The 17,836-nt window shown below is 39.9% G+C and overlaps 2 protein-coding genes across 6 annotated transcripts in view; one reads left to right on the forward strand and one right to left on the reverse strand.

Annotated features, from left to right (window-relative positions):
* Window positions 1-8,371, reverse strand: part of LOC109631773 (triple functional domain protein) — a 76,451-nt gene extending 68,080 nt beyond the window's left edge. For all 5 annotated transcript variants that reach the window (XM_069515797.1, XM_069515792.1, XM_069515791.1 and 2 more), the window contains exon 1: window positions 7,842-8,371. In XM_069515797.1, the coding sequence (XP_069371898.1) occupies window positions 7,842-7,911 (70 nt within the window). In that variant the 5' untranslated portion in view covers window positions 7,912-8,371. The remainder of the gene's footprint in view (window positions 1-7,841) is intronic.
* Window positions 8,372-13,307: 4,936 nt separating this feature from the next.
* cfap90 (cilia and flagella associated protein 90) lies at window positions 13,308-17,061 on the forward strand. Its single transcript, XM_020090585.2, has 3 exons — window positions 13,308-13,498; window positions 14,422-14,538; window positions 16,797-17,061. Exons 1-3 carry the CDS (start codon window positions 13,382-13,384, stop codon window positions 16,974-16,976), a joined length of 414 nt encoding a protein of 137 aa, XP_019946144.2. The 5' UTR covers window positions 13,308-13,381; the 3' UTR covers window positions 16,977-17,061.
* The last annotated feature ends 775 nt before the right edge of the window (window positions 17,062-17,836 follow it).

Raw genomic sequence — 17,836 nt, forward strand, 5'->3', positions numbered from 1 at the left:
AATTGTGGAAGCACATTGAACAAAGAATTAAATGAAGCAGGCAAACCCAGACTTTTCACACACAGACACCATTGTTAAGCAAAAGTAAACTTAACCCAGATGACCAGTCCTCGCAAGCCTGCGATATGATACGCAGATCAGCTCAGGCCTTGAGCAAGATGATGTATTGTGCCTGCTTGGAATCGGATTTTCCACAACCAACGTTTTTCAAGAGAAAGTTGAAGCTACTATTAATTTCCTGAAGTATTTTAGCATCTTGCAGCTAATTGTTTTGGTTTTCTGACCCACAACATTACCGTTTTATTTCCCTCTCAAATGCCTAAAGCAAAGTGAGAGCTAAAAGGGAAAAGCTAAAACTAAAAGGAAAGTCTGAATGAATCTTAAACAGACCAACAATTAGCAAACACATTAATAATATTTACTGATGTCCGATGACTCACAATGTTAGAGTGAAAGAACAGGCGTAAAAACATAACCTGATAACTAACTGATAATTGGTGTATTATATAGACCGTATAGGAATGCGGACAATATGACTGCTCCCTAAAAACTAAGCCAAAGCATCTCAATTGCCTTCTGGTGGCTGGCCTCCTCCATGTTAGTGGATGGAACATTGAGCAAACAAAAATTTCAAAATATAGGTAAAATGTATTTTTCTGTTATTTAAGGTATGTCTTATCCCACTGAGGTTTGTTCAACTGTTAATTTTTCCAGTAATTTGCTTGCAATTGGTTAATTTTACGCTGTAATTTAAAGATGATTAACAACTGAGACTGACTCACAATTGGTGGAGCATGTTTATTGACAGGACCTTGATACCACGGCTCCTCTCCATGATCACTACTGTGCAGACTTTGGCTCCAAATGACATCACCAGTGCAAAACCGGCAGAGTTTGCATCCAAGATATTTTGGCTTTATTTCTGGATAGTGGGAGAACATGTCATCCATCTTCATACAGGCTTTGGTCTAATACTTTAGTATTAGTATTCCTCCTTAGTATTTTTTGGAAACTCGTCCCTCTTTCAGGCCAGTTTATGAGTGGGCAGAATTTCTGTCACAGGATGTGGAGTAACAGTGGGATATTTACATGGTTATTTGCCAAACATAACCTTGAATGTTTTCTTGAAATTCTGGCACAAAAAGCAATTATGAGCATTTGTTCTTATTCCAATCTGAAGTTTTAAACTGAAATATATATATATATATATATACATATATATATATATATAGAGAGAGAGAGAGAGATCAGTCATATCTCTGTTGTTAAATGCTAATCATTTACCAAAACTTTGATCCTTCTAACCTGGCCTCCAACTGATTAGAAAGAAGAAATAACAAAAATCAAAATCCTCCTACTCAAACTGAACTCACAGTCGACTGAAAGGATTCAGCTTTGTCTGACAACTGTAAATCTGCCTTTAAAATTTAATGTAGCTGCACCTGTCATTATGGATGGGAAAGATTGTGTTTACTCAACGACTCATGGGAAAATGATGGCAATTTAAATAATTTAGTCTTTACCGTTTACTACCCAACAGATATTTTCAACATTTTCTGGCAATTTTCTGAGCAAAAATATGGGAAGATGACAAACAGAGGTTGGTGGTCAGGATTAAGGTGATGCTGTTTAAAATAGGGCCAGCAGATGATGGTTAGTTATGTTATTTGGAAGATTGTTTTCTGTCCAAAACACACAATTTTATGTTTATGAAATCTCCTTAGATATCATTGGTTTTGTCTGTGCCACTAATGGTTTTCAAGTGCCTGACTGCTGGTGTTGTTACCCTGTGTTTAGTGTTGTATTTATGTTTCATTTTGAGGGATGAATGTCTTTCTAACTGAAACATCACATTTTAATGTCACAATAAAAGGAACAGTCGGAGTAGAAGCGATGTGTTTTCATCCCCATGTTTTGGCTTATTCTTCAGGCCATTCTTAAAAGCTTTTTACACAGCCATCCATTTGCCCTCGATTGAAGCCGCCTGGCAAATAAAAGGATAAAATCTCTTCACCAACATCTTTGCCTCCAGCTGGCTTCCATTTATTATTTCTACGCCATTTTTCTGCACAATAGTACATTTTACTTAGTTAAAATGGCAAATGGCTGTGGGGAGGCAAGAGTGAAAGTACACTGTAAGCTTAACAATACAAAGACAGGGAGAGGATGAGATGGAGGGGACAGGGTCAGTGAGAGCAGCAAATCCGAGACAGCGCTAGTGTGAGTAAGTGTGAAATGCAATTGAGAAGGAACAGCGGCTGCCTATCACAAAGCCCCTTGTACTGGGAACCACATGATGCCTGGGTGTCATAAAGCATTACCCTCGATTACTCAGCCTCAGCTACTAAAAACTTTCTTCCCAATCCTCAGAGTCCTGTCGTCCAAAGCCCACGTTCAGCCAAATACTAATCCTACACTCTTTATGGCCCTGTACAGACCTCGTACAGCGTTTAATTCGGGAAACCTGTCATTAAAATTGCATCCTGGATGTGTCTCCTGTGACCACTTTCAAATCTCATATCCCCACTCTATAGGCAAACAAACACATATATCATTTCTCTTCACCAATACTAGGTTATTTTGTGCATTTACCCGGTCTGATTCTTCAGATGTGTTCTATGTCACTGTGTTTGTTTTTGTGTGTCAGAATGAGCGAGCGAGCAAGTAAGAGGTATAGAGAGAGGAGTTATGAGGGCAGGATGATGCTGGAATTGGCCGATCAAAAACATTCTTCCATTTCTTAAAATTTTATTTCTGCAATATCAAAAATACTGCAGCTCTGATTAGTTCTTTAAATCTCTTTCCCACAAGCGCCCTCAACTTTACTGAATTACTAAATTGCTGGAGTATCCTTTTAAAATCATGAGGGGGTGTGGTTGGCAATTGGAGGCTTTGGTTAAAATTCCATGTTTCATATAATGTTGGTTGACTTTCTATTATAATAGGTTTTTGACCGACCTGTCAAGTACAAAGTAAAAACAAAATCTATTTTATCAAGACAGCAGCAGCACGAAGGACAACAAACACAAATTTCATCCATTCATTTCTATTGATCTATGATGCAGCAAGCATGTGTCCACTTCCATCCCATAACACAGGATTCTGCTTTGTACAGTGAAAGGCTTAAGCATTTGCTCTGCGTCTGACTTGGCAGCTTTAAGCCTGGAGGAAACCTTTACCGAGGAAGCTCAATCAGTCTCCATCTCCTGGATCAATATCCATTAGCCTCACAGTGCGTGTGCATGTGTGTGTGTGTGTGTGTGTGTGTGTGTGTGTGTGTGTGTGTGTGTGTGTGTGTGTGTGTGTGTGTGTGCCTGTGCAGAACTCATCCTGGGTGAATGGGCCTGAGTCATAAATGCAAGCTCTGGATCAGATTTCTCCCTCGTCTCCTGCTGATCTGTTTCACTCACTTTCTCACAAACACACTGACATTCATTCAAACATACAGACCAACCTTATATACAACGTGCTGCCACCTCTAAACATTCATTCATAGCGGCCTGGCACAGCAGACTGCCTTTATTTTTATTCCCCCACTGTGAATAATACCCTTCACAACCGACAAGTAATAACTATGAAATCAACACTAAATCAGCCTTTTAGTCGTCAGTGTGGTGAGAGATATGTTTGACGCAGAATTGCTTGATTGACAACATGCCACAACAAAACTCCCTGCTTCAGAACTCTGAGTCCTGGGTATTAATTCCAGTCTGGATGACAGGGGGGGAGAGAGGGGGAGAGAGATGGGAAGCTTTTTTTTTTAGTTGTCATTTTGCATCAGGACAGAAATGCTCAACATGATGCAACAAGAACAAGGGAGGGAGGAAAACACGAAACAGACATTGGCGAATCAATCCTCAGACGGCAGACAGAGAACAGCGAAGAAAGTTAAGAAGGAGGACATTAGAAAGACAAAGAGGCCAATGCCGAAGGATGGAAAAAGAGATGAGGATGGAGCTGGGGATTGAGGGGGGGGAGAACGTGGCCTGTGGCAAGACACTCAAACCTGTGCATGTCGGAACAAGATTCCCAGATCTATGAGGAAGTTCTCAAGCAAAACAAAGAGGAGGGCGGCCGAACGTGACACTCAAGCCTCACAACAGGCATATCATACAAAGCCAATGGTAGGCCATCTAAAGTTAGGCTGACAGTGGTTTCACTACTGAGATGACTGATTCAGAATTGGGATGCTCCACTTAGAACTGTTCTTGAGCTAATTCGGGTTGAGCTAACGATTAACTAAACTAATGATTATGTACAGTATGAAGTGGAAACTATGCTCAAAATGTGTTATTAGAAGCATTTCTGTGACCCCAGTAGCTACACATTGTTTGGAGACAAAAATCTGATCACTTTCAGAACGAACCCAATCCCAAATTTACAGTAAATATCTTGCCTATAGGCCTCATTATCTCATGCAGGAGGTGGTCTTGTCAATCACTGTCCTGCTGTGTTCAGTGCCACGAACTCTGTGGGGGGTAGAACAACACTGTAGCAGCATCTAACAACGAGTACAGACAGCACCTCACGTTTGTGACGGAAGCACAATCAAGCTGCTTTCAGACATGCACTGGACTCTGTATTTTCTCCGGAGGAGGTGCATGTGTCAACACAAATGTCCGAGTGAGACGCTCTGCAGTTTCTATGGACTTTATCCACCTGGCTTACTAGTCTAAAAAACATACAAATCCAAGAGAAGTCAATTTGAGAACATAGCATTGGATTCCCCACTGGACACGCAACAGATGCAAAAATGAAAAGAACAAAAAGAAAACAAATAACTCCCAGTGAAAAAGTTAACTCTGTAGCCAGTTCTCTGGATTTTGCTGAGAGGTCCTGTCTGAAGACAGATTCAGTGACACACAATTCAGTCAGATGCATTTACAATGACAGACATCTTTGTCTGTGTCTGCTACTTGTAGGACTCCTCGTTTTCACCCTGAGGCATTTGTATTCTTTTTGTTTTTGTCAGTTTTATGTCTGTCCCGTGTTAGAAACGACATCGACACAACTCCTCACTCATGCTGAAACCTCGGGATAATCTCCTGCTCGCATGGGCTCAGTTGGACATTATGGAGAGTTTTAACTATGGGGCTGGCAGGAGAAACTCTTGAAGGAATATCCACAGCAACTGACTTGGACATTTGCATTCTCAGATAAAGATTACCACCTTGATAATCTCATGTTGTCAATAGCATGCTGTCAATAATTGTTGTTCACTTCCAGTAGACAATGTGTAGCAACTAGTATTCAAAAAACATTAGCTTGGGTAAATGTCAAATTTGTTTTAAGACTGTAGTTAACATTAGAGAAAGTAGGGATTGGGCGAAGGTTTCTCGTGATGTGAGCTACTGCTTGGATGTAGCCAGGAGCAGCACTGTGATAACCAAGAATGCTTCAGAGTACAGACTGGCCAAAAATTTTAATTGTATTTGTTTGAAAAAGATGTGATCAAATTTTAAATCTCGTGATTTATTACTACCACTGACAGGAAATGCTCAATCAGGATCCTTCAACTGTGTTTGTGTCCTCGACAGACAAAGATTTGTTTTCATTTCATCCACATTTTCTACTGCTGCTTAAACAGAATCTAATTATCTGTCAACAAATAGAGTTAATATGTTAGTTTCAGAAATGTAAGTAAAAGGCTATTTCTGTTAGACAAACTAAGATGCAGCGGTAATAACAATGGGAGACATATCAAAAAATGTTAAATACTACAACAGATCACAACAGATCCGATTAGCAATGAAGCAGAATAGCTGCAGCTGTGCAGCGTCAACAAAAACACACACAAAGTGGGGTTGCAAGTGAGTTACAGGATACCTCTCTCCCCCGAAGAGGAAACCTTCAGATCGGCTCAATACGAATACTGAACTTCCCTCTGTGGCTTATTATCTTGCGAGACACAAAACCACAGGAGCCAGAAGCTTGATATCAATACTCTGCATTCTCGTCCTTGTTTACACCCCGAACTGCACTTCAAAATCATATCAGTTCTGCCACAATAATCTTCAACATGACAGTGTGTTAGAACAGTCAGAGACTTGCATTTCTTGTTTTTCTCTTTACATGCCACCATTTATTATTTTAGTATCACACACATATTAACGTTCCACCAGGAAACATGTACGTGTAACTCTCCCTATAAAGAGCAGCTATCAGTAAATGGAGAAACTTGATTATAACACATACATAAGCAGTAATCTCTGAGCCAACAAAGCAAGTGGGGCAGACATGACATCAGGCATTTGATCAAATTCATTGCCTGCAGTCAGTGAACAGAGCTGCAGGCTTATCTGGCACATCCAAGTGCTGCCCACAGGCTCATCAGCTTTGTTCATGTCAGGGACCCACAAACACACAGGCCTTTGCCCGTTGAATGAGAAATACTCACTGTATCACAGAAAACTCCCCTGTTGATGTACATACGAACTGTGAAATGTTCATACTGTACATTTGGTAGAGGCATGAAAATCAAGCAATCTCAATACTTGCTTTCACATGCAATGTCAGCTGTGCAAAATAAAACCTAACTGTATGTCTGCAGCTGTGCTAAGATCCCAGGACTTCACCGTTTATGAGCCATTGTTATGAAATCACCGTAGGCCCGTGTTGGGACTTCAGTCTCAGTCCCTGCTGATAAATCTGCCTACTTAGCTAAGGTTAGCAATCTGCACATACAGCTGGTTAGCATCTAACCATGTCGACTAGCTAACAGATTAGTTGTGTGTGATTAAATCGATTATTCTCCTCGATTATTAGGATTTATTTTACCAGCTGATCGTGATACTGATAAAAACAGCAGCCTTTTTGGCCTTGATGGCTGTGTTACTCAGCTAGCTTATCCTGCACAGTGCACACCCTGGCTATATGTCCCACGCCATGTATTGTTTACATAGCTTGCACGGTTGTGCCACATTTTCTGACCGAGTTTGCGGAGAAGTGGATTTAAACACACACGGACGGTAGTTGTGTGTGTACTTTACACAACAATCAGCTGTTCAGACACACGACAGCTTTGTCTGCTCACTGGCGAGCTAGTAATGCTACACTAGCTAGCGCTCGTTAGCAGACAGGATTCACCAAATCTGATTCAGGATTCACTAGCTTCCAGGCTAACATTGCAAGCTAATGTAGAGAGGGAGTTAGTTAACACGCAAGGTCCATTATCGGACAGCCCCGATCCGCTTCTTTCAGACACAAACTTGTCTCGGTTCGAACAACATCACATCACATGTGTGGAACTTTGACAGTGTGCTAGTGATGATGGAACAGTCGTTTTGATCCAGGTGCCTGTGGCTTTAGCTGGACGGAGAACGAGCATGAAGGGATCTTGTGTGTTGCCTTCCTCCTCGCGTTTGCTGGTTCTGGCGTGAATGTCACATTCACGTTTTGACAGCAGACAGTGGTGCTAACGTGACACTCGGTAGAAACTCCCAGGACGGTGCATTTTAAAACAAAGCACAAGGGAAACCAACCAAGCCCTGCCACATCTCAGAGATTTGTCCGAAAATGGAACACGGCTAATTAGCGCTCTAGCTAACGTTGCCTAGCTACACAGTCTGGATGGGTCTCTCTCTCGTGTATTTTCTGAAATACATCCAACAAAACAATTTACACACGTTTCAACAACTGTCCTGGTCACTGTCGTTTGTCTTTCACCTCATTTGTGACAACCATTATGGAATTAATCAGCTAAAACCGACCCCATGTGTAAGTGTCTGAGCCTCCAAACACACTACACATACGGGAACAATGTCCCTCACGTAGCTGGACCAGAAGGAGCAGCTCCCAGCGGAGCTTCAGTCCGACCTCTCCCACTTATTTTCGGGGCTTACCGCTCTTCAAATACGGCGTTATGTCGCTGGCGTCCTTCGTCGTCTCCTCCGCTCCTTCCCCGGAGCTCATGGCTGCCTCGACCCGCGCCCGGAGCTCAATATCTCCCGAGTAAATCCCCCAGAAAATCGACAAAAAGATGGCACCAAATCACTTCTGTCCCGACGAAAGCGTCATCGAAGACACACGGACGGTCGCGGCGGCGGGTGAACGCTAGCAGTGCCATCTGCAGACCTCCATCTTGGGGGCAACGTAACTGGAAGCGGTCGGCCAGGGGCACCGGGTTCCTCCTCGGAGTGGAGCCGAGGGGAGAGTCGCTGTAGCGCGGAGGAGGGGGCCGGGAGGGGCCGGGTCGCTGCTCGGTGAATCTCCGTGAGCTTTCGGAAACGAACAGACGGTGGGTCATCAAAGTGTGCGTGCGCGCGCGTGCGTGTGTGTGTGTGTACAGTGAAACGTTCACACCAGTGAGTCATGGATCAAAAACCACCACACACAGATAATAACAGGGCAAATAAAGACTTTCAGCTTTGACAATTAAGAGAAGTTGACAGTGTATTTATTCTGTAGCCCAGTTGTTTTAACTTACAGACCGCGATTTGTGTATCACCAATAGTTTCTCCCGTGTTTGATTAAATGTGTTTGATTGTGAGTTATTCACACTTTGATACTGAGCCTGGTAAAGACTCCAACACACAGAGGGTTTGATGTTGTGGTTCACTTAAAGCTTCCATGGCTTGTTCCTTTGTGATCTGAGCTGTGCGAGTACTGCCATCTGCTGGTTTGCATTGGAACTGACGCCTCCCTCCACTGAGAATATACAGACTATGATCAGCATTACTTCTACCATCAGTTTGCTCTCAATCTACCTTTTCTTTGGTGCATCTGACCCGAGGAACAAAACACAGCACCTCCTTGAGTTCATTTCTAAACTTGTGACCACCTTAAAGGGATAGTTCACAGAAAAATGAAAATTCACTCATGATCTACTCACCACTATGCCGATGGAGGGTTGGGTGAAGTGTTCGAGTCCACAAAACACTTCTGGAGTTTCAGGGGTGAACACCGTTTCAGCCAAATCCAATACAATTGAAGAAACTGGAGATCAACTTTCCAAACATAAAAAAACATAAAATAACACCATACTGCTCCTTTGGTGTCTGTAAGCCCCGACATTCAAACATTACCACATTAAAAAAAACAAATGCGTGACAAACCATTAATATTTAAATAACATGCATGGTAGTGCAGGTGATTTGAATTTGAAAAGCTTGGATGTTCATAATTATTTCACGTGTAAATCAAAAGCACACAGCTTCAGGCTGCTGGCAGTGTCTGTAGGCAACCCCTGCAAGGATGCATTGTTATTAGAGGATCAGTTCAGCAACCTCGCTGTTATCTGCTGGTTAAATCAAGTGCATCGTGTACCGTAATTATTGCCAAGCAGGTTTACAAATACAAGGAATTTGCTGTGGTGTTTTTTGCAAGTAAGAATATAAAAATATTTATTTTTAAATGAAATATAAAAAACACTATAAGTAAGTAAACACTAGAAACTGAATTGTGCAAACTACAGTTAGTCCGTTACTTGCCACAGGAAGTTAAAGTGTCAAAGTGTCAGGTTGGATGGTCCTCTCTCTCTCTGTTAGGCCAGAAACACATTGGGTTTATTTATGTATAAGTTGCTTATTGATCTTTTACCCCTTACTTCACCTCACTGCTGCCTTTTAGTAATGTGGGTTCTCATCCAACACGCTCATATTACTGAATTACACTGCAGCTGCCAACAGTTTTACTTCTCATCATCCATGTTTTTCATCTCCCTTTATTTTGCCTCCAGCTGTTCTTGTTTTTTTGATATATTTATTTTAATTGATTCATTTGTTTTAAGTGATTCATTTGCTTTTAATGGAATTTGATGTACTGCATTAATTAAGGCTTTTAATTTTGCTTGCATTTTTGCTATTTGACACATTTTACTGTTATCTTAACATTTTACATTTTCAGTTCCAATAATTAGTTATTTTAACATTTGGCATTTCACAAGTCATGTTTTTACTTTGAATTTTGATCATCTTGACTCCTTTAGTTGTTCTTATCCAAAGTACGTTTATGATGGAAAAAAGAAAAAAGGTAAGGAAAGTCTCCTTGACTTCAGAGGACATTACATTGACTGCAAAACTCCCAGCACGTTGCAAATTAAAACAGCGCTCCAGCTAATGTTGCCTAGCTACACAGTCTGGATGAGGCTCTCTCTTGTGTAGCTCCTGAAATACATCCAACAAAACAATTAACACACGTCACACATCAAAGCATGCATGTGTATTTGTACAGTGAAACGTTCAAACCAAAGAGTTATGTCTCAAAAAAACCACCACACAAGACTTTCAGCTTTGACAATTAAGAGAAGTTGACAGTATATTTATTCTGTAGCCCAGTTGTTTTAACTTACAGAATGGGATTTATTTTTCATCAGTAGTTTCTCTTGTGTTTTCTTGGTGTCTTGGAATGTTTTCTTTATTTTTCTGTTCTCAGCTGTATTGTAAGTAATTTTACATTTTCAGTTACAATTGGGGTTTTTTATTTTAAATATTTGGATTCGTTATTTTGACATTTGTTATTTCACAACTCATTTTTTTCTTTTGACTCATTTAGTTGTTTTCATCCAAAGAATGTTTATGATGGAAGAAAGGAAAAAGGTAAGGGAAGTCTCCTTGACTTCAGAGGACATTACATTGACTTAAACTGATTTCCTGGAGACTGACTCCAATCTTAACCATGGTTACTTGCCTAACTTTAACCTAAACCTGACCTAACAACTTACTAACAACAACTTCTTTACTTAAAAATGTAATCACTTCTTTTTGTCCCCAGAAAGAACACAGCTCCCCATAATGTGACTTTGTAAATAAATCCGTAATACTTGGACCACACTTACAGGTCCACAGCTTTCACATTCATATTATTATTATTATTATTGTGAGCAAGCACTGAAGATGGGATTAGGAGAACAATTATATTCAGTTCATAACATTTATAGTTGAAGCTCCCCCACATTGACTGGACAGGGAAATTAGATGCATCAATAAGCGAATATTAAAAATCAATGAAGGTGTTACAACATTTTGCATTCACTGGATGTGGTCACAGGGGGGCAGTGTTCTTCCAGTCTCATAATATGAAGGCTGATGTAAAGATGAGGTAAATGCAGTATCGATTACCTTTTATATTTATATAGTTTGTACATGGATGAGTTCTGGATGAGTTAATCAACTTTCTGTGAGCAGCCTGCCCTTATCTAGTAATTAACATGTACATTTTTCACTGGAAAAATAAAGTGTGGCCACATTACACCAGTACTGGCCTCTCTTCAATGGCTTACTATCAAATTCAAGATTTATTTTAGGATTGTATTGCTTTTGTTTAAGATTTCAAATTGACAGACTCCACTTTATTCAATCAGAATGTTGCATCTTCATACTCCATCCCCAGCACAGAGGAAAATAGAGGTGACCGGGCCTTTACAGTGGATCTGTCTAATCTCTGGAACAGTTTACCAATTAACATCAAACCCCTCAGACAAAGATATTTAATTCATTGCTAAAGACCTTATTCACTTTGCTTTAATTCGATTGACTTAAAACGGTGTGTCTGGCTTCATGCTGATGAGGACTGTGCTACTTTGACTGATAAAAAAACATGTGCATGATGTGAAGCAGTGTAAAAATGTACAAATGAGAACAAGGCTCGGTAACATTCGTAGTTCCCTTTAATAACTCTGGACCATTGAACAGCTGACCCCCTGCCTTCAGGAGGTTTCATTCCCACAGTGATTCCTGCCAGATAGCAACATATCCCTCTGAAATGTCAGCTGTAATTACTCCTGTGTGCTGGGACAACCTCGAAAATCCTGATCAATGCTCTGTCTCCTCTCTCTCTCTCTTTGTCCACATATCCCCAATCACTGAATCGTTGGCAGCCGCATCAAAATCTGGGCTCCATGATCGCTTTGAGGTTCAGAGCTTTCTATAGTGGTTCTGTGTGTGTGTGTGTGTGTGTGTGTGTGTGTGTGTGTGTGTGTGTGTGTTATGGTCTTGGCCAGCTCAATGCACAATGTGAGTGTGAATGGTGTCTTCCCACTGGCCACCCCCTGCTGCACTGTCGTAATTAGTGGAAGGAGCAAACATCAACAGCTGGTGGGACACAAGCACACACACACACACACACACACACACACACACACAGGAAAATAAGGTGTTTCATTATGTCACAGTTGAAGACTACACCTTCAATTTACTGCTGTGGAAGATGCACAAACTTATTTGGGAGGCACTAGGCACATACATATATTTGCATTTTCATGTGTTAGTCCTTTCTATCCAACATACTTCACTGTATATGTTTGCCACTTCATATTTACTGTGCAGGTGTGTGATGTCGATCCACTGTTGTGCTTCCTGGCAAAAACAAATAACCCACAACCCAATAAGCCAAAAGACAAAACACAGCATGTTTTGTCTTTTTCTGTTTCCTCCTTGTTAACATGAACTGCTGCTACACTATTTGCATCTGTACGATCTGCTGAAAGGCAATGAAAGACTACTTATACTTTATCTGACGCCTCGGCAACTGGACCTTTCTTGTCACCCTTAACTGAATGACGTGCTGGAGGCATAGTCTGTCCTGTGTCATAAATCGATCTTGCTATCAGAGCTACACTGCAGATTGTCAAAGATACTCGAAGGGACAAGTATATTAGTGCAAAGACAGACACTGGTTGCAACTGTGCAGGGGCGAGTAGTCTTGTTGCAGTAAATTAATTGTGCACGGTATCAACTAACAGAACATTCAATGCTCTTTGAATAACAGGAGGCTTTTAATCAGTGAAAGAAGTAAAATTTCTAAAACATTACAAAACATGGTATAGTACCAGTACATACAAATTAAGTAAACGTTGAACTGTGGCAATTAAAAACAAAACATTAAATACTTTAAAATATAAAGTGCTGTTTGCCCAAACATCTAATTGAATGTCAAGTGTAAAAAAAATGGAAGACGTATCGATATTACTAATACTAATAATAGCAATAATAATTTCTCCTGCAACAGTGCATTAGTGCTGAATACAAACTGGTCTTATAGTAAATTGTCAATTAAAACTTTAATGGTAATAAAGAAATGCAGGAAACAAATCTAGAAAATATATTCAGGGTCAAGAAGTAGCATGGGAACATATTATCTTTTCACTGACAGTTTGGTGACACCACAGACTGTATATAAAATACATATATATATATATATACAGACACCATACATCTGAATGGGTCACACTATTATTTAATTGCACCAGCCACTACAAAACATGTATTTTGTAGGAGAGGGAACCTCAGGTAGCATGTAAAGTAGCTCTGAAGCTCTGAAATCCCGGAAAACAAGAGTCGAGTGAAGGCATCACACCAGATATGACGTAGGGAGGGTATCCTCGGTATCCTAGCAACCACACAGACGCCACCTCTCCGAGCATCGCACCGAGGTCACTGTGGAGATGGACGTGTCCCTCCAGGCTCAGAGCAGACCTCTGTCCACCCTGTCCGCCTTCAGCTACGTCCCGCCTCGACGCACACAACCGAAGGACATGTCGTACTTTCACCAGGAGTCGAAGGTGACGCTGCTGCAGCTGCTCACAGCGGAGCTACAGCTAGCTGAGCTAACGCTGCCTGGCTTAACAATTTAGATTCATAATGATGTACAATGATGTTGGGACAATACCACAAGAGATACTAGGCGCAACTAGTCTACACAACAACAACAAAATAATAATACATTACTACTACTACTACTACTAATAATAATGATTGTAATTATTATTATTATTATAGGGGGATATTCATTCACATTTTTATCACTTCATATTTATGAAACATAAATGGGTATATTTGGTTATAATACATGCTTTTAAAATAAACAACTACTATATTAACATTATTATTATCATTTTTAGAGTTGTGTGCTTCAGACAAAGGCAAAGTGGCTAACTTCATGCTATCTGTCTTATTTGTAGCATTGAGTCCTGAAATGTAAATATACTGGAATATACAACAGTATACTATATACTTCTAAAAGAAAAAAAAACATTTAAGAGGAATAAAAGCATGTAATAGTAATAATAATAATAATAATAATAACAGACAGGTTAAATAAATGCAATAAAATAAGTGAATAAAATAAAGTAATGTCTATAAATCATGCTTATGTGAAGAGATAGATTTGTAGCTTATGTTTAAAGATTTCAGTCTTTCTGCTCCCAGGTCCTCAGACAGAAACGCTAACAGCTTCCTCACTAAAAGTTCTAATCCTGTTCTGTGGAGCAGCCGACAGACTCACACCAGAGGACCTACAGTGTTGCTCTGCTTCATATACTCTGAGCATGTGGGACATTTATGGTCCTGAGACATGATTTCTGTGGTTGTTGCTTTCAGTGTCACCTACTGTAACATGCAGGGGCTGTTACCCAAAGTAGCAGTGATGACTTCTTGCGAGGACAGGCTTATGATGCCAAACACTTGTTCTGTCTCCCCCCTGCAGGTCCCTGAAATCTCCATGTATGACCGAGTGTACCACCAGGCTGAGGGTTATGATATGAAACTGCACCGAGACGACAGGAAACACTCCAAAGGAAGAGGACTGGACATAAACAAGGAGGTAGTGACCACACATAAGTAGATTTATCGTTTGGGTAAAAGAATCTGCTGATATGAGTCTGTCACAGATATACAGTGTTGGGAGCAACAATCAGTAAAAATGTGCATTTCTTTTTTAATTTGACACAAAATGTGTCTTTATTTTCTAAATTATATCTCTATATATTCAGTCATAATTTAGATTTTCTTTTATTTATATTTATATACTTTATAAAGTTGATGGTTAAACTGTAACACATCAAGCCTCAGGTACATATCTTGGCGATAAGGGTTTGATAATAACATCTTAAGAATCCTTGCCAAACTTTTTCAACTTCAACACATGTACAACTTCTGTATTGAACATGTTAGTTCCTTATAGCAGCAAATCCAAAAATCCACAAAGGTGGAGCTGTACCTGTCTTTGCTGACTTAACATACATCTGCTTTTTGTCATGGGCCATTATTCAAAGATGTTTGTCTTGGAATTACATTTATTCTGTCATTCACTGTATTTTAAACATTTTAAAAACTTGAATTGATATTTTCAACATATATACTATATATTACTACAGTATATATACAGTATATACTACGTGATCATATAGAACAAACGAGACAGCTGTTTTTGGTGTTACACCTCCTTCCATCCATTCTCTCAGTTTTTATCAACTAATCTAAGATTACAGTCCTTGTCACTGTTCTTGGTTCTGAATAATGTTCCTTTCTCCTGCTTCTCTTCCAGCTGTCTGTCTTGTAGCCTCAGGTGATGTGTCCATTTTTACATTTCCAATTTTCTCTACAATCTCTATCCACTTTTCTTGGCTGGGAAGGTCCACCCAACCCTATTTTCTTGTGAGTGCATTCTTACTATCAGCAATATTTTAAGCAGGCACCTATCCCTGTTCGTATATATTAGATTTTAAAACTCAAAAACAAAATGGCTCAACAGGAACTAATTCACTAAACATCCCATGCAGGCTTGAATATACATTGGATGTCAATACAATAAACTGTTTTATTGACATACAATTTATTATCATATATGTTCCTGAAAACCAGCAGAGGGTTCTGCTCATTCTCATAAACACATAACTTTCTGAGCTTTACATGAAACAGGCAGTGATGCGTTTTCGAGTTTTTTACAGCTGGAAACGTCAGAATCTTCTTACAATAATATATTTAAAGATGCTCCATATTTCGAATGAGCCACTGCATGTTTTTTTTACCATGTGGTGGCTATCACATGTCTTTTACGTTTACGCCATCTTTCTTATCTCTGCTGAATAATTACCCATGTCAGGAAATCTAGCTCGATTGGAGTTTCTGGGTCACTGAAAGCACAGCAGGTGCTGAACAAAGCAGCCGTGCGCATGCACACACACACGCGCACACACACACGCACACAGAGCTCTGGCTGAGCTCTGACTTAGGAGGTTTCTGTTTCTGTTAAAATAACAATGGTGGTTGTTATTTTTAACCCATCAGTGAAATTGATTGCAGCCGGGAGCAGGTACTTAGAGAATTCAGAGGCTATCAGTTTTCCAAAGTCTGTTCAAATGCTCAGAGACACTTTGCTGCTAAGTTTTTCCAAAAAATGGTGCAGCTACTAGTTTCATTTGTTGGGACTGTTTTCATTTCTGGCAATGATGCATCCCACTACACTTAATAACAATGAAAAGACTCAATTAATGATAATTAGAATTTAAAGAGAAATCTCAGTTCTAGCAAAGTCTTTGTTTCAACTATTATGATCAGGTATCAAAAGCTATAGTATATGTATACAGTGGATATATATATATATATATATATAGATATATATATAGCATCATAGTCCTGTTTCTACAGAACGCTATGCACATATGCAGCCGCATCATATCGCCTAATTCATTTCACACACTAACACACAAAGGTACTGTTGTGATCGTTGGCACGAGGTTCTCAAATTGATTCATGTTATTATGTTGATAACGTTTGCAATTTGATCCTCAATCATGGTCAGAAAAATTCAATAGGCCTTTAAGTACAAGTGGAACGAATTCTGTTAATGGCTCTTTTCCATTAGCACAGGCCAGTGAGTGGACGTGCACAATACTTGGAAATGACACATCTAACTGGAATGTATTAATCACTATTGTTATTACTAAAACCAGTGATTTTCCTCTGGAAAATAAGTTTTATCGTTAACATGACGTAGAACCTATTAAATTGCACTATTCAAAATCACAGCTTTAATATTTACTCAGCATCTCGTGGCCTTGTTGTCCTTCTCACTCCTAGGAGAAGTCCAGAGCCGTGCCGGTGCTATCCTCTTCAGAATACGGCCGTGGTTCCATTCCCGCCCTCGACGAGACGGACCGTCAGTACGCACATGTGGCCTGCATTAGAGCTGAGTTCTTCATGAAAAATGGGATTATCTGGAATGTGGCGGAGGGATACGGTTCAGTGGCCCCCATCTAAAAACCTGAATTATATCAATGTATTCAAAGTGTAGATTTCACTTGATGTGATCAGTCCGTATTTGAAATAAAAGTCTGAGACCATGTATCTTTGTGTTATGTTAAATAAGAGACACTTCCCAAGATGCTCGAGCTACATTTTCTAGTGATCATGTGAAGGTTTAGATGGTTTATGAATCAGAACATGTTCTCCAGGTACTGCAGCAAAAATGACAAATAACGTTGACTTCCCACCGTCAGTGTGATGGTTTCTGTAAGAAACTGAACGTCCTGAACAACAGCAACATCTTGACTTTGCTAAACTGATGTTAACTGATGTGGTTGAAACACTGAACATTCATGAGAGAACATTTGTTGGAACAAACTTTTTTGCCACTTTCCTTAAGAAAACTTTTGCTCTAATTAACAAACAGAAATAATAAGGGGAAAAGATTCATAGGAACAGAGATACATTTACATAAACTGCAAAAGCCACAGTTTCATATTCATGCCTCAGTACGTTCCTCATGGTTGATCTCTCCTCCGTTCTCTTATGTAAATACTCTTATTTTTGTGCTTCACTTTTCTCTTTGATTTGCAACTTTTTTTGATTCTTTTTGTGTTTTCAGTTCCGAACCCACACAGCTGAGACCAACCTCCTACATAATAGGAATGTTTTTGGGACTTCTCTCATTAGCCTTTGCTTTGTACTCCGGCAGATAAGACCTTTTAGTCTCAGACAGGACGCAGTAATTCAATTTGTTTGCTGTTTATTTATTAGAATTAGGAGCTAATGTGCAAAATGTGTGTCTCACAGCTCACACAGCTGATTGATCCTCATTCTTTCTCTCTACACATTCACTTGCTCACCTGTTCGTCATT

The sequence above is a fragment of the Paralichthys olivaceus genome, chromosome 20, assembly GCF_024713975.1.
Source record: "Paralichthys olivaceus isolate ysfri-2021 chromosome 20, ASM2471397v2, whole genome shotgun sequence".
In the NCBI taxonomy this organism is placed as follows: Eukaryota; Metazoa; Chordata; class Actinopteri; order Pleuronectiformes; family Paralichthyidae; genus Paralichthys; species Paralichthys olivaceus.

What these genes read in the sequence shown, in the direction of transcription:
- cfap90 (XM_020090585.2), top strand. Translation starts at nt 13,382, where the DNA reads ATGGACGTGTCCCTCCAGGCTCAGAGCAGACCTCTGTCCACCCTGTCC. An exon ending in ACTTTCACCAGGAGTCGAAG is followed by an intron (nt 13,499 to 14,421) that starts GTGACGCTGCTG and finishes TCCCCCCTGCAG; the next exon opens with GTCCCTGAAATCTCCATGTA. An exon ending in GACTGGACATAAACAAGGAG is followed by an intron (nt 14,539 to 16,796) that starts GTAGTGACCACA and finishes TCTCACTCCTAG; the next exon opens with GAGAAGTCCAGAGCCGTGCC.